General features: G+C 38.0%; 1 protein-coding gene across 1 annotated transcript in view; it reads right to left on the bottom strand.

The window, feature by feature from the left end:
• Positions 1-13,130, bottom strand: part of COL3A1 (collagen type III alpha 1 chain) — a 49,027-nt gene that overhangs the window by 14,627 nt on the left and 21,270 nt on the right. The window contains exons 6-24 of the mRNA XM_066553125.1: positions 12,660-12,731; positions 9,427-9,492; positions 8,768-8,821; positions 8,497-8,550; positions 7,707-7,760; positions 7,496-7,549; positions 7,103-7,156; positions 6,584-6,628; positions 6,357-6,410; positions 5,239-5,283; positions 4,458-4,511; positions 4,062-4,160; positions 3,902-3,946; positions 3,682-3,780; positions 2,862-2,915; positions 2,623-2,730; positions 1,420-1,473; positions 1,203-1,301; positions 78-131 (exon numbers count right to left, since the gene is read on the bottom strand). Coding sequence (XP_066409222.1) covers positions 78-131; positions 1,203-1,301; positions 1,420-1,473; positions 2,623-2,730; positions 2,862-2,915; positions 3,682-3,780; positions 3,902-3,946; positions 4,062-4,160; positions 4,458-4,511; positions 5,239-5,283; positions 6,357-6,410; positions 6,584-6,628; positions 7,103-7,156; positions 7,496-7,549; positions 7,707-7,760; positions 8,497-8,550; positions 8,768-8,821; positions 9,427-9,492; positions 12,660-12,731 — 1,218 coding nt within the window. The remainder of the gene's footprint in view (positions 1-77; positions 132-1,202; positions 1,302-1,419; positions 1,474-2,622; positions 2,731-2,861; positions 2,916-3,681; positions 3,781-3,901; positions 3,947-4,061; positions 4,161-4,457; positions 4,512-5,238; positions 5,284-6,356; positions 6,411-6,583; positions 6,629-7,102; positions 7,157-7,495; positions 7,550-7,706; positions 7,761-8,496; positions 8,551-8,767; positions 8,822-9,426; positions 9,493-12,659; positions 12,732-13,130) is intronic.

Genomic DNA, 13,130 nt, shown 5'->3' with positions numbered 1-13,130 from the left:
CATGTGGATGCTGTGGGATTAGGGTCGGGTTGGGTCAGCAGGAGGACTGGGGTAAAATATTTGCGCAATGTACATACGGGAGGGCCAGGCTTCCCATCGCTTCCAGGGCTTCCTGGAATTCCGGGCAAGCCCTGCAAATTGAAGGGAAAAAAAAGTGTTATACTTCAGTTTAAAGTGCACATTATGAAGTTTCAATTAATGAATATAAATATATAAAAACTGTTGCTTGTTATCATCCTCTTTAATAAAGATCTTTCCATTTCCCTCAGCCCATGAAGGTGAAAATTGGAGAAAGCAAACAAATTCTGCCATTATGGGTTTATTGTTTTTTTTTCTGAGAGTTGTATATCAGCAAGACACTAGATATTAATCAATTAGCACAAAAAAATTCCTTCATTATGTGGAAGAAAACCATATTTAGGTGGAAAAAAAAAGAAATTAAACAATTCTGACTACACACCTACTCTACCTAAAAGCAACACAATGTGCAACACTTTTTTCATTAACTTCTTTAAATTTCTAAATATAATTTTTGTTGTATTTTAAATAGTTCAGTTTCCTTGCCAATAAAATCTTTAGCTCCTAGCGGCCTGCATCTGGGCTTTTGAATGTCAATGTTGTTAGGAGTTGTTAATTCTTAGTACAGCTCCCAGAATGTTGTTCCATGTACAATTAGATGCTGTCTACACAATAGGCCATCTCTGAAATCTTACTGATATGTACTGTAAAAAACTGACCAACAGCTTATTTGCTCTAATTACAAATGTGCCAAAAATATAATACTCATGTATATTGAAATACTTATTTTCTAATTTAATTACTTAAGTCTATTTACATAATAACTGAAACATATATATAGAAACATATTTCAATAAAACCCCATAATACCTAATGTTAGAATTTGCTGAAATGCAAAGAGCTAATGCAGAAAATCACCCAGTGCTGACTCATATTAGAGTCATTTCTCATGGCAGAGCCTGGCATGCTCTGGGAGCCTCCCAAAACCTCTTGACTCTGTTGTGCCAGTGTCCTGGGAATGCCCTGTGACTCTGCTCCATTACCTGTCCCACCATGAATGGATGCTACTACTGCCTAAAGGAACTCATAGAAAGGATCTCTGGTTGGACTCCTCTACCACATCAGCTCAGATGAGTCATCTCTAGCAGAGTTTATCCCCTTTTCTCAGAGATGTCCTGTCTTACTCTCATTCCAGGAAGACCTGGGCCTCCGTCTTGTCCGCGCTCTCCTGCAGGTCCACTGGGGCCAGGGGGACCTGGGCTGCCACGCTCACCTGCAGGACCCTGGAAAGAGATGTGGAGATTCACAGCAAGGGAATCAGCATTGAATCTGAAATTGTCCATCCAAATTCACATGGATTCTCCAAAAGTTTGGAGGACTCCTTTGGAGGAAGATTTATACCTTTTCGCCTGGAAGCCCATTACTACCGGGTAAGCCACGGAAGCCAGGGGAGCCCTGCCAGATAAAAAACAAATTATGGATCACAGGCAGGATGACACAGGTAATAGCAACTGGGTTGTCTTCTAAACTATTTACCATTAGACTTAGCATTATGAAAATTAATGGGGAAAAAAATGAAAGTGGCATTTCAGTGTAGTAAGAAGATTATAGTGTTCCTGGTGAAATTATACCCTGTCCTCCTTTATTTTTAGCTGGCCCTGCATCATTATTTATGAGTTTTCTAAAGTACTATAAAAAACAAAAATCAGATTCAGTATTGACAATTATTTTCCTCTAATTCAATACTGAGAAGAGCTTTGTTGTATTGTTTTAATATTGATATTTGCTACTATCTTTATAAAAGAAATTTGAATTATAAATTTAATTTTGCAGCCCCCTTTATATGTTTAGTATAATTAATTAGTTCATTATGCATCTTTGGTTTCCTCATAGCTTCAGCAAATATTGCAACCAATTATTAAGTTAGCACTTTCAGATAGATCAGCACAGTTTCCTTTGTTTCTGATGGGAACAGAAATCTAAAATTTGTAATGATGTTGCTATTTATTTTGAATGAAACAATTAGTGGATTTCTCTGAGAGAATTATTAAATTTTTGGAAAATTATTTAATATACTAGCCAATAAACCTGTTTGCAGTTGAAATATTATAACATAGACAACATCCTGACAATACTGTTGTTACTGATATTGAAGATGTATTAGCAATAGAGATGTTGATATAAAGACATATCTTGAATGTAGAAGAATTTACATTAATTTCACTTTCCAGAGCAGAAATTCTTTTGATTGTTTATTTTTGTTAACTGAGAATTAATTTTGAAATTTTGATTATTCATTCCCCTTGTAGTTCTCATAGTTTATGATTGCTTCTCAGCAAAAATCTTTTGGTAAAACTTCCAGATATGTAAGATCACTGCTTCTTCTATATCAGAAACTGAAAGAAATTAATTTTTTTCCAACTGAGATCCAAGAGCTGCAATTCAGAGGAGAAACTAGATAAGAATTCTCCCCAGTTTTGTAACCCAGTTCACATGTGGAATTTTCTGAGAAGATACATGGAGCCAAACATCTCCTGCAAGTGTTTTGAATTTCAGAATTTTCTGTCTCTGTCTTGGCTCAAAGGGTCATGTACCACAGCTCACCCTTTCTCCAGGGGTACCAGGTACTCCGTTCTGCCCAGGTTCTCCATTTGCACCTCTCTTCCCTTCCTCACCAGGAGGCCCAGGAGCACCTGGGGTGCCGTTTTCACCCTGGCAACAGCAGAAACCAAGCCAATCAGTGAGTTGGAAGTCTCAAAAGCTCCACAGATTTTGTATGGGGAAAGATTAAGGGTTCAGGCTTCCCTGAAAGAAGTCTCTGGACACATCTTGAAATCACTTACGCGCTCGCCTTTTGGGCCTGGATCTCCTTTTGCACCATCCTTACCAGGGTCTCCCTAAAAAGCAGAAAATCCGATTAAAATTATGGGTTGCAGCTGGGCATCTTTCTAGATCTACTAGACATACTGAAATACTAGGAAGTAGACATGATATTTCAAATTATTGACTAATTTTTTTCATTTATTATTCTGCACAGGAATCAGCATGCGCTGGCCGAACCTGTAAGTGGAAGCCATGAGACTCCTTAAAAATGCAGTAAAGGAAAGAAGTGATACAATCTTAAACACCATTGAGTAAAATTTTATGTCTGTTCCTGAGCTATTTCAGACATCATTGAGTCTTTTGAAAGTCCCTGAGTATTTTCTCTAACAAAGAGCTACATGTGGTGTAAGGCTGTAAGAAAAGGGCCTGCTGGGGTAAGTGACAGTGAAAGACCAGATACAACTCACGGGGTTTAGTGGACTGTGGACTCAGCCCTTGGGAATTAAAACAGGTGAAAATAAGATTGTAAAACAGATTTTGTTTGATGTAGCCATTTTACAAAAGCAGTATCTTTGTTGTATCTGAATTCGTAGATAATTTAGGAAAGCAATTAGGTATTATCATCACATTTATGTATAATCTTTATATATAGCAATACCTATATATATGAAACAAAATATGTTATATATTTATAAAAATAATTTCCTATTTTCATAATAAAAGAATTTATTACACTATTTCAAGTAAATAGGAGAAGATCAATGGGGTTTTTTAACGGTACCAGGCTTACTTCCACCATATTTGTTGGTACAACCAGTGTAATTACCATCAATAACTCACCGGACTGCCTTTTGCCCCAGGGTTTCCACTTGCACCTGGAGGACCTGGAAGACCACGGCCTCCTGGCAGACCAGGAGCACCAGGAATACCAGAAGGTCCCTGCAGAGAGAGAACAACAGACAGAGATGAAGAGAGAGTGGCATTGGTGGACTCTACCCAGTCGAAACAGTGACCCTCACCAACAGAGTGCAGCAATGGCAGAGATGTGGAAAGTACCCACCATTTCACCCTTGTTGCCAGGGCTTCCAGCTCTTCCAGGAGGGCCCTGGAAAAAGAAATATAACAGAGTAACCAATGCTGCTAACCCAGAACCAGAGCAAAGGGCTCTGTGAAGAGCAGGTGGCACAGCACCTCTCAGGTCCCAAGTGCTATTCATGTACCTGAGGCCCAGGTGGCCCAGCATTTCCCTGAGGACCAGGTTCTCCCCTCTCTCCAGGACTACCACTAACACCAGCAGGACCAGGAGGACCAGCTTCACCCTATGGAAAAAAAAAAAAAACCCAGTAAAATGAGAAAATGAAGGCATTTTAGTCATCTCCATGGCAATCAGCATTAAATTAATGGTTTCTACCAATGGTTTTGTTGTGGGCATTCACAAAGATGATGAGGATTGGGTTTGTCTCATGCTGCATATAGCACATCTGTTCTAGGCTTGCAAGCAGTGTAATAGCAGCCAGGAAAAGGAGGGCCCATAAAATAATGATGTAGAGTGACATCAGCTGTGTAACTAGAGAAAGGACCAAATCCCATGTACTTATATGTCTTTAGTTGAATACCTTAAAACCTGGAGAGCCTGGAAATCCTGCGGTTCCAGGGGGACCTGGGGGACCCTTTAAAGTGAAAGAAATACTATTAATGCAAAAGGTAAAAGCCATATGGAATTAATCTTAAGTTAAAAAAGGGAGTCTGATTATGAGATTTTTCTCTGTGTAAGGAAACACCTGGAAACTAGCAAATATAAATCATGCTGTAAAAGATGAGATTTGGCTAGTCCTAAAATATCACACCTACATCTTAGTTACCTTGACTTTCAGATGTTCAGCTGAATTTCTGTGTTTTAAATTTAAAAACATGAAATCTATCATTAGGCAGATTAAGTTATAAAAAACTTTCAAAATTTGTTCTAATTATAAAAAAAGAAGGAGAAAAAACCAATGCAGCTGTTACACACCCAAGTGGACATGCTCAGGTTTCTAGGCAGATGGAAAAGAAAAATATTTGCCAACTCCAGACAGCAGAATAATTTATTTGATAAAATCATTCAAAATTTGATCTTCATGTAGTGCAGCGATTCCATCCATCTATATGTTCTCTGAGAATAATCTGGGTTTGGATTTTTGCATTTTCTGATTTACAGTGTTGAAGCTCTCCTATCACCCTGTGTCCTTTAAGTACATTAACCAACACAATGAAATATACACAATTGAAACACAAATAAATATAATGCTCATTCTTGAACAAGTGCACCCCAATTTTGGGTTTGCTGGCACTGCAGAACATCTGCTAGAAGTAATTGGATTAAAGCAACACAAATACTGAAAGTCAAAGTTGCCTTACAGGTGGGCCTGCTGCTCCTGGAGATCCATCTTTGCCGTGGGCACCCTACAGAAAGAGGAGAGGTATTAGGTGCAGAACACTACCCTGGACACAGAACCCACATCCTTTCATGTCCATGACTCAGGGACCATATTTTTGTGTCTGTTCTTTCCCACTTAGTTAACTAAGACCCAAGGATTCCTTAAATGAGAAATTCCAAAGTAATTATTAACCCTGGACACAGAACCCACATCCTTTCATGTCCATGACTCAGGGACCATATTTTTGTGTCTGTTCTTTCCCACTTAGTTAACTAAGACCCAAGGATTCCTTAAATGAGAAATTCCAAAGTAATTATTAACTGAATATTTTGTGAAGGAATATCCAACACTTTACGTGACTTGCACTGTGACAGGAAGATGTAAAAATACATTCCTATTAAATTTCTTAAGGAAATAACAGCTACATTCACGTTGTCTATGTGAATAAGTAAGATTGCAACAGATGTGTACTTCAAAATAACAGTCACTTCTGATTCACATAAAAGACTAAATTTCACTCCAAAAACCTGATGAACACTGATGACTTAAACCCTGTTGCCTGTCTTGTAGCCATATTAGACCAGACCCTCTGCTCAGGTTATGCAGTGTCTGCACAAACAAGGGGCTGGCTGTAAACTGCTTTGTTGATTGTGTTGAATGCTATGAAATAAGAGTTCCTTCAGAGAGAGGGATGTACCCTCTAACCTGTCAAAGGGGAATTTTATAGTTTCCCACAAGTTACTTCTGAGATTGCATTTTTTCTCTCTCTCTACCGTCCCCTGCCACTCTCTGCTTCTACTCCTCCCCCCTGCTTCTCTTTGCCAAACCTGAGCTTATGCTGAAACACTGAACTCTCCCTCAATGTGTAATCTTTTCATTTCAAAAAGCAAAACAGGAAATAAGGTAGTGAACGTGTTGTGGGTTAGAAGTGTTACATCTTTAATTGGGGACTGAAAAGGTTTCATGTGAGATTTTTTCATGCTATGTAGTTTTTTACTCCTTTACAATACAACTGCTTTAAGAAAGTAGGGAATTCTCAACATATTGAATCCACATATGTGCTGCCTCTAGATAAGAGCAATGTCTGCAATTACTTACAGGGCCACCGGGATTCCCAGGTCTTCCTCTTTCTCCAGCTGGACCTCTTGGTCCCTAGAAAACATAGTAAAAATGAATCTGTTAAATGGCCTCTAAAATCAGATGGCTGAGCAAAGAGACATTGCTCTTATTTGTGTAACTCACTATAGTCCACTGCATGTGGTAAAGTTAAAAGGATGAGGAACAACTCAGCTAACATTTAAACACTCCAGGATGCACATATTTACCGGTTGGCCTGGTGCTCCATTTACTCCAGGAAGACCAGTTTCACCCTGTTACAGAGAGAAAAGAAAATGAACTTTGGTTGGTGAGAACAATTTTTGGTTTATTCAAGGGGAAGAGACACTGAAAAAGCCCAACTTGTTATCCCTTTCTATGGGGTGCTGGGTGTCCTCAGCATGAACTGATTTCTGAGAAGTGTAAACAAGTGTCAAATCAAAAACTAAACAGGAAATAAAAATCAAAGAGTCAGCTTTCAAAATACTATGCAGGAAAGTCAGATGACCAAGACTTGTCCCTTCATTTTGGTATCTCATGTTTATTATGGCTGGAAAATTGGGACATGATGTGGTTCTGAATGTCTAACTACTTCAGAATGATTAATATTCTTTTCATGGAAGCATTAAATGGCTTTCTTTAATGACTATTGTATTTTTCTAATTGTTTAAGATGCAAAGCACAGCTATACAACAAATAATGGGCTCATTACTCTACCTACTTAGAAAGATGACACTCTAGATTTTTACCTTTGGACCAGGAGCACCACTGTCACCTTTGGCTCCATCTTTTCCATCAAAACCCTGTAGGAAAGTAAAACCATATCTGTGAATTGTATTCCTCCTGCATTCTGGAAAACTTGATTCCTCTTGGCAAAATATTAAGCCCCCAAAAGAGGCATATTTTCAATAATGAGTGCTATCAGCTGTTGGAACCCTTTTCAGCATTAGGGATGGAGCTCTACAACTGAGGTAACCAGAAAAAACTTGAATCTTTGTTATGGAAGTTCAGATTACATAGTGCAGAAATTAACTTTAGTTATATGATTCAGTCCTGGAAATGGCTGAAAGATCACAACTGTGCAACACCATCATTCAAGGAGAGTAACAGAGTCAGCTATAATCAACATACTCAATACTTACTCGTTGGCCTTTCATCCCAGGCATCCCAGGCATTCCAGGGTGTCCTTTGTGACCCTAAACACATAAATATAGAAATATTAATAAATAATGTACTTATTGTATGAAGAACACAAACCAACGTTCCCTGTGTGTCATGTTCATCCGACTAACTTGATGTGGGAAAACAAAACCTATGATTAGAAGACAATTGTTAATGGGAGATTTTCCATACCGGTAATCCAGGGATTCCGCGGTCTCCATTCCTGCCTGGTCTTCCTGGTTCTCCCTGTTGAAAGAAAATAATTTTTTTTTAGTGTTTTGTTATTGCTTGACTTACTGGCAAAGCACCAGTTGTGGTAGAACAAGGTGAGTTGGAGCAAACAGGTGAAACTTCCACCAAAGACAGTGGTGGTCGTGCAATTCCTCTCAGGGTGACAGTTCACTCTGTCACTGCCTTCTGGAAAACAACTGCCAGAATTTATAAACTCAGCCTTTAACAAGATTCTAGTTAATTTCTAAGCTGCTTCAAGACAATCTTTAGCAAGAGATGATCCCAGAAAACTTATTTTTCTCAGTAAAACACTCAAAATGGACACAAGGTGTAGATGTTTGTACCTTGGCTGGTACTCCATCTGTTCAGGACTCCCAGCTGTGACACACACAATGGTGTCAATGGCCGTAAGTCCCATAGTAAGATTTTAAGGGAGCAGAAAGCTACCACTACTGTTTGATTTTCTTTATAACTGCTAATTTATTTTGCACCAAATAAATTGCTTGTTTCATGCTTATGTATTTTTTTTAATCAATCAAATTGTCTGCTAAAATTGAATCTTTTATGGAATAGACAATTAGACCTCATGTAAGCCAAATTTATTTTCTTGAAGACATGTTGTCAAATAGAGAAATAGGGAGATGCTAAAAATTCTCAAATGCAATAAAATCAATGTCCTCTGTTGTCTTGCAACTTAATGAACTTTTTTATTCCTATTTATTAATAATGGGATGAATAATAGTGAACTTACATCTTTTCCTGGTGGACCAACTGGGCCTATCATTCCAACAGGGCCTGGAGGTCCCTGTAGAAAAGTAATTAATATTAACTACAATAACAACAAATATTAAGTCTTCAAGCTACAAATGCATTAGCCATCATAAATACTTTTACATTTTACATGCATCATAATAAACAACTAGGATAAACTGCAAAATTTCCATCCACTGCAGAGGTGACACAGATTCACACTTTTAAGGTCATGTCTCTAACATGCGCAGAGATACTGAACGGGTACATACGGGAGGGCCAGGTTGTCCTGGTTCTCCAGGGGAGCCCTGGTATCCAGCAGAGCCCTGGAATGCAGCAAAAAACTCAGTCAAGATGTGAACAGCTACATGCACCATTCCATGGTGCAGTTATATTTGATATAATTATATATTTTATATAATTTTCCATAATTGTAAGGAAAACTGTAGTCAGATCAGTCAACAAATGACTGAAGGTGAAATTACCAGAAACAGGTAGAACATGCCTCCAAGAAAACAGAATTAATCTGCTCTTCTAAAAGGAGATGGATGTTGAAAAACTCAGCCCCTTGGTGTGTTCACTGAAAGTGTATCCCACTTTCCTTTACCTTCTGTTAATATTTTGCATGGATAGACATTGGGAATGTCAGCAGGATGTCAGGCAGTGGCATGTCTTCAAATAATGTTAACTGACACCCCTTGGACTTGCAGAGATCTCAAGGGGTACACAAGGATTTAAGCCAGGACAGTACATTGACCTCAGCTCTTGAGTCCTGGCGATGGTACAGCCCAAAATGACATTTATGCATAAAATTCATCAGCATAGTATCCAGATTTATCAGTTGAAAAGGTGCTTAATGTTTATGACAGAGAAAAGGAGGAGCTCATGTAAAAGAATACAAGATGATTATGAAAAGATTAATGTTACTTACAGGGGGACCTGCATGTCCAGGTGGGCCAGGGGGGCCACTGGGGCCAGGGGGTCCTGGAAAGCCACTCTACAGTATAGATTAAAAAACAGTAGTTACATTAATGTAATATAGCTATGAAGCTTAATATAGTTGCAATAGCCATCAATAACTGTGAAATAAACTTTTACATAATTAGTTCAGAGAAAAGTCCTCAGTGACTTGCACTTGGTGCAGTAAAAAGGAAACAGCAGTATATTCACACAGTGCTGAAAAAATACATTTTCTAGTTGTCCCTTCAGAAAAGGCTTCACTGGGTTGCTCCTTGCAGGCTTGGCTAATATACTCCCAAGGTATTTTCAGAGCTGCAGCTTTTCATTTTTGAGTCACTACTGCCCTTCTCTAGACCCCAGAGGGATGCTCAGAACTCTGCTTTTCAGCTGCCTGAAGGGGAAGAATGGAAAGTAGAACTGAATTTCTGTTAGACAGAGAAAATGAGTGTCAGCTTCTCTGCCATGTAACTGAGCTTAATTAGCCCAACACTAGAGACTCCTCATGACCTAGAGATACACTGAATTAAGGCCATACTTTTGTTGTAGTCAGTAAGGCAAACATTTTCATCAGTGAAATATTTTCTGAGCTTTAACAGTATGAAGCCATAAGAAAGAAATGAGGTCTGAACTAATCAAACCTCAATATTTGTACTTCTTGTAGCAACAATGACAAAAGCATTTGATACTGCAAAACAGAAAACATTTATAAGTTAGCACAGTGGTTTACTGCAGCTATAAGGGGTTCTTTAAAAAAAAAAGCTTTTGTTAAACTCTTCATGTGTTTCCTACAGCCAAAAGAATCACATATATGGATGATACGAGGATCAATGTGTGCTGCAGTACTGGCAGAATATTCCATAATTAATATTGCACAGAATTTGTTTCACAAAATAGTGTCATATTGTGTCAGAAAAGGTCATGTATTACAATTTCATGAACCTAATTTTCATAATACAACATTATCAGTATTGCTGTACTATACTGGCATATGTAGGACAGTACCTTACTATACTACAAAAAAAAAAATAGTTCGCAGTTGTCTTTTGATGAAAAAATGTGTCACGTTAATGTTTGCTATTTTCTAGGAGACAAGTACAGCAAGAGGCATAGCTGTGAGGGTTTGGGAAATGGGGTTGCCTCTGATGTAAATACAACGAGCAGTCCCTGTTCATTATTAGAACTCATTTGGTATAAAGTAGCTATAGATCCAACCAGAATTAAAGCCATCAACAGCAATCAATCAATTACACATATAGCTATAAACAAACGAGATGTAATCTTTTTCAAGTTACACACTGAGGAGATAAACTGATAGTTAGGGGTGTGCTTGCTGCTAGAATCTCCAGACTTTGAACAGATGAGCATCCTCCAGTTAGAGAATGTGCACTGGTGGAAAGAGACAAAGACAATATGTGGAGGTTACATGGGCAAGTGAAGAGAAACTGAGATGTAAAGCACAAAACCAGTCTACAAGTGGTGTAAAACCATGGGAATGAATGCAGCAATGGAGAGATGTGTGACTGAGGAAATACCAGGCATGGTAACCACACACAGTCAATGCAGCTACTATATCTTATTGATTTGCTAGTATTCCAAATTATTTCAGTTTGGATATTTATTCATTAGGAGCATTTAAATTAAAATTGATAAATTTATAAAATAATAAAGAAATTAGTCTATGTAATGAAAATTATAAACATTATTTAGCTCTAGTGATTTCAGCCACATCTGCCTGTAACTGCTGGTACTTTGAGGTCATGTATGCTATGATGCAATATAAAAGCCCTTGTGACCTGAAAATATACAGACAACCCTGAAGATGTTCTAGGGTGCTCAATAAAGTAGTTTGGTGTGTTTTTTTAACCTGAGTCCAGGAGTCAGAGCACAAGAAATCACTAATCACTTCCAGGGAAAAAGCCAAAACAGAGAGGAGTTAACCACAGTTGTTAACTGAACGTGCCTCTGTTATCTGCCTGCTTCAGCACATCCCATATTAAGACACCAAGTAGCAGAATGCAGATGGCATGACAACTGTGGGTGAAAACTGTGAGGAGTGAATATGAATCAAAGAATAAACAAGGACAAAAATGGATGGTTGAAGAAAAATGCATGGATGATCATATTAGCAAATGAAGGAGGTAGAAATAGATTAAAATGAATGTGAGAAAATAATGATTATATTTCAGGAAAAAGAGCTGTTGTGATTAGTAAACCTTATTTCACAAGATGATCAAATGGAATTCCTCTCCTCTCCTCCCTCCATTTTCTTGGAACTGCCTTACTATGCTACAACATGTGATACCCAAACTATGTTATGCAGAATTGGGCTGAAAATAGTGATTATGCTCAATGAAGCACAGCCAATTTCCAGTTGCAGCAATTCACCACACCCTCTCTGTAGCAGATTGCCTGAATCAAGAACACTTCATGTTGAATATCTCTAAATCCCAGTGCCTAAAAGGAGAATAATGAGGTGCAACATTCAGATTTATATTACGCACGAAACATAGCTCAGGTACTGCTCTTTGAGGCAGTCCATGCTTTTTCTCACTTAAAAACCTGAAAATCTTGGACCAGGTCTAGCAGGCAGATACAGCATCCTTAGTACACAGTCTGAGTTGCTGTGGGTAAAAAAAATGGTAATTGTAAAAAGAAAAAGTGAAAATAGTTTGAGTTTTGGAATGAATAAAATTTATAAGAAGGGTTTACTCGTTATCAGGCAAGTTTGAATTGTGGAAAAGTTAGCAAGTGTGGAATATCATACTCAGTAAAAACAAATGATACTGAGTGGGTGAAGGAAGATTAAAGGCAGTGGAAGAGGTGAAAATTGTTGGAAGGAAAGGAAGAAATAAGTGGAAGAATATCAAGTAGATAAATGAAGAATGTACATGAGACAGAAAAGGAAAAATATTCAGGTAGTGTAAGAAGGCGAATCACAGACAGAGATCTGGAAAAGGAAGGTAAGAAACTGAAGAAAGAAAGTAGAAAATAAAAAATCCAGATCATCTATAGCTACTTTCTAGAACAGTGTTGCTGAACAAACTGGTGCCTTACATCACATTCAACTTCCAGGCAATAATTAAATGAAAACTTACATTGTTAGATTAAAATCAGGATACATACACATCCAAGGTATAATCTATGAGCAGAAAATATATTCTTTAAAAAGAAGAAAGGACAGAAAAAAAGGCTTTATCATCTTACAATGGGTTGCGGGTACCCGATACCAGCTCCACCAGCCTTCACATCATAGGAGTCATACTGTGGAGAAAAACTCTGTAAAAGAAATAGAGAAAAAAAGAAAGAGAAAAAAAAAAGAAAAAGAAAAAAAAAGTGATTGCTACATACCAAGTATTTTTTTACATTGGTATAACAAATGCATAGAAATAACTCATTTGTATCTGCTGAGTAGTACTAGCTTGACCTATAGCTGCCATATATTTACATAAGAGAGTCCCAGACAGTGTCTTCTTTCTGAGGTCATGGTGACATTAGCTCTCTAGGCTGGGCACATCCATTTTTCTTCTTGACAGCTGGTCCTTAGCTGAGCCACAAAATTACCTTTCTCTCTCCTTTTACTGTGGTTTGACTCCTTCTTAGCTTCTTTCCCATTTTCTCTGTCTGTCTCTTTTCTGTTGGACTTAGTTGTCACTCAAGGAAGTTGATGAAATATTT

The sequence above is a fragment of the Molothrus aeneus genome, chromosome 7 (assembly GCF_037042795.1).
Source record: "Molothrus aeneus isolate 106 chromosome 7, BPBGC_Maene_1.0, whole genome shotgun sequence".
Taxonomy (NCBI): domain Eukaryota; kingdom Metazoa; phylum Chordata; class Aves; order Passeriformes; family Icteridae; genus Molothrus; species Molothrus aeneus.
This window is presented reverse-complemented; position numbering and strand designations above follow the sequence as displayed.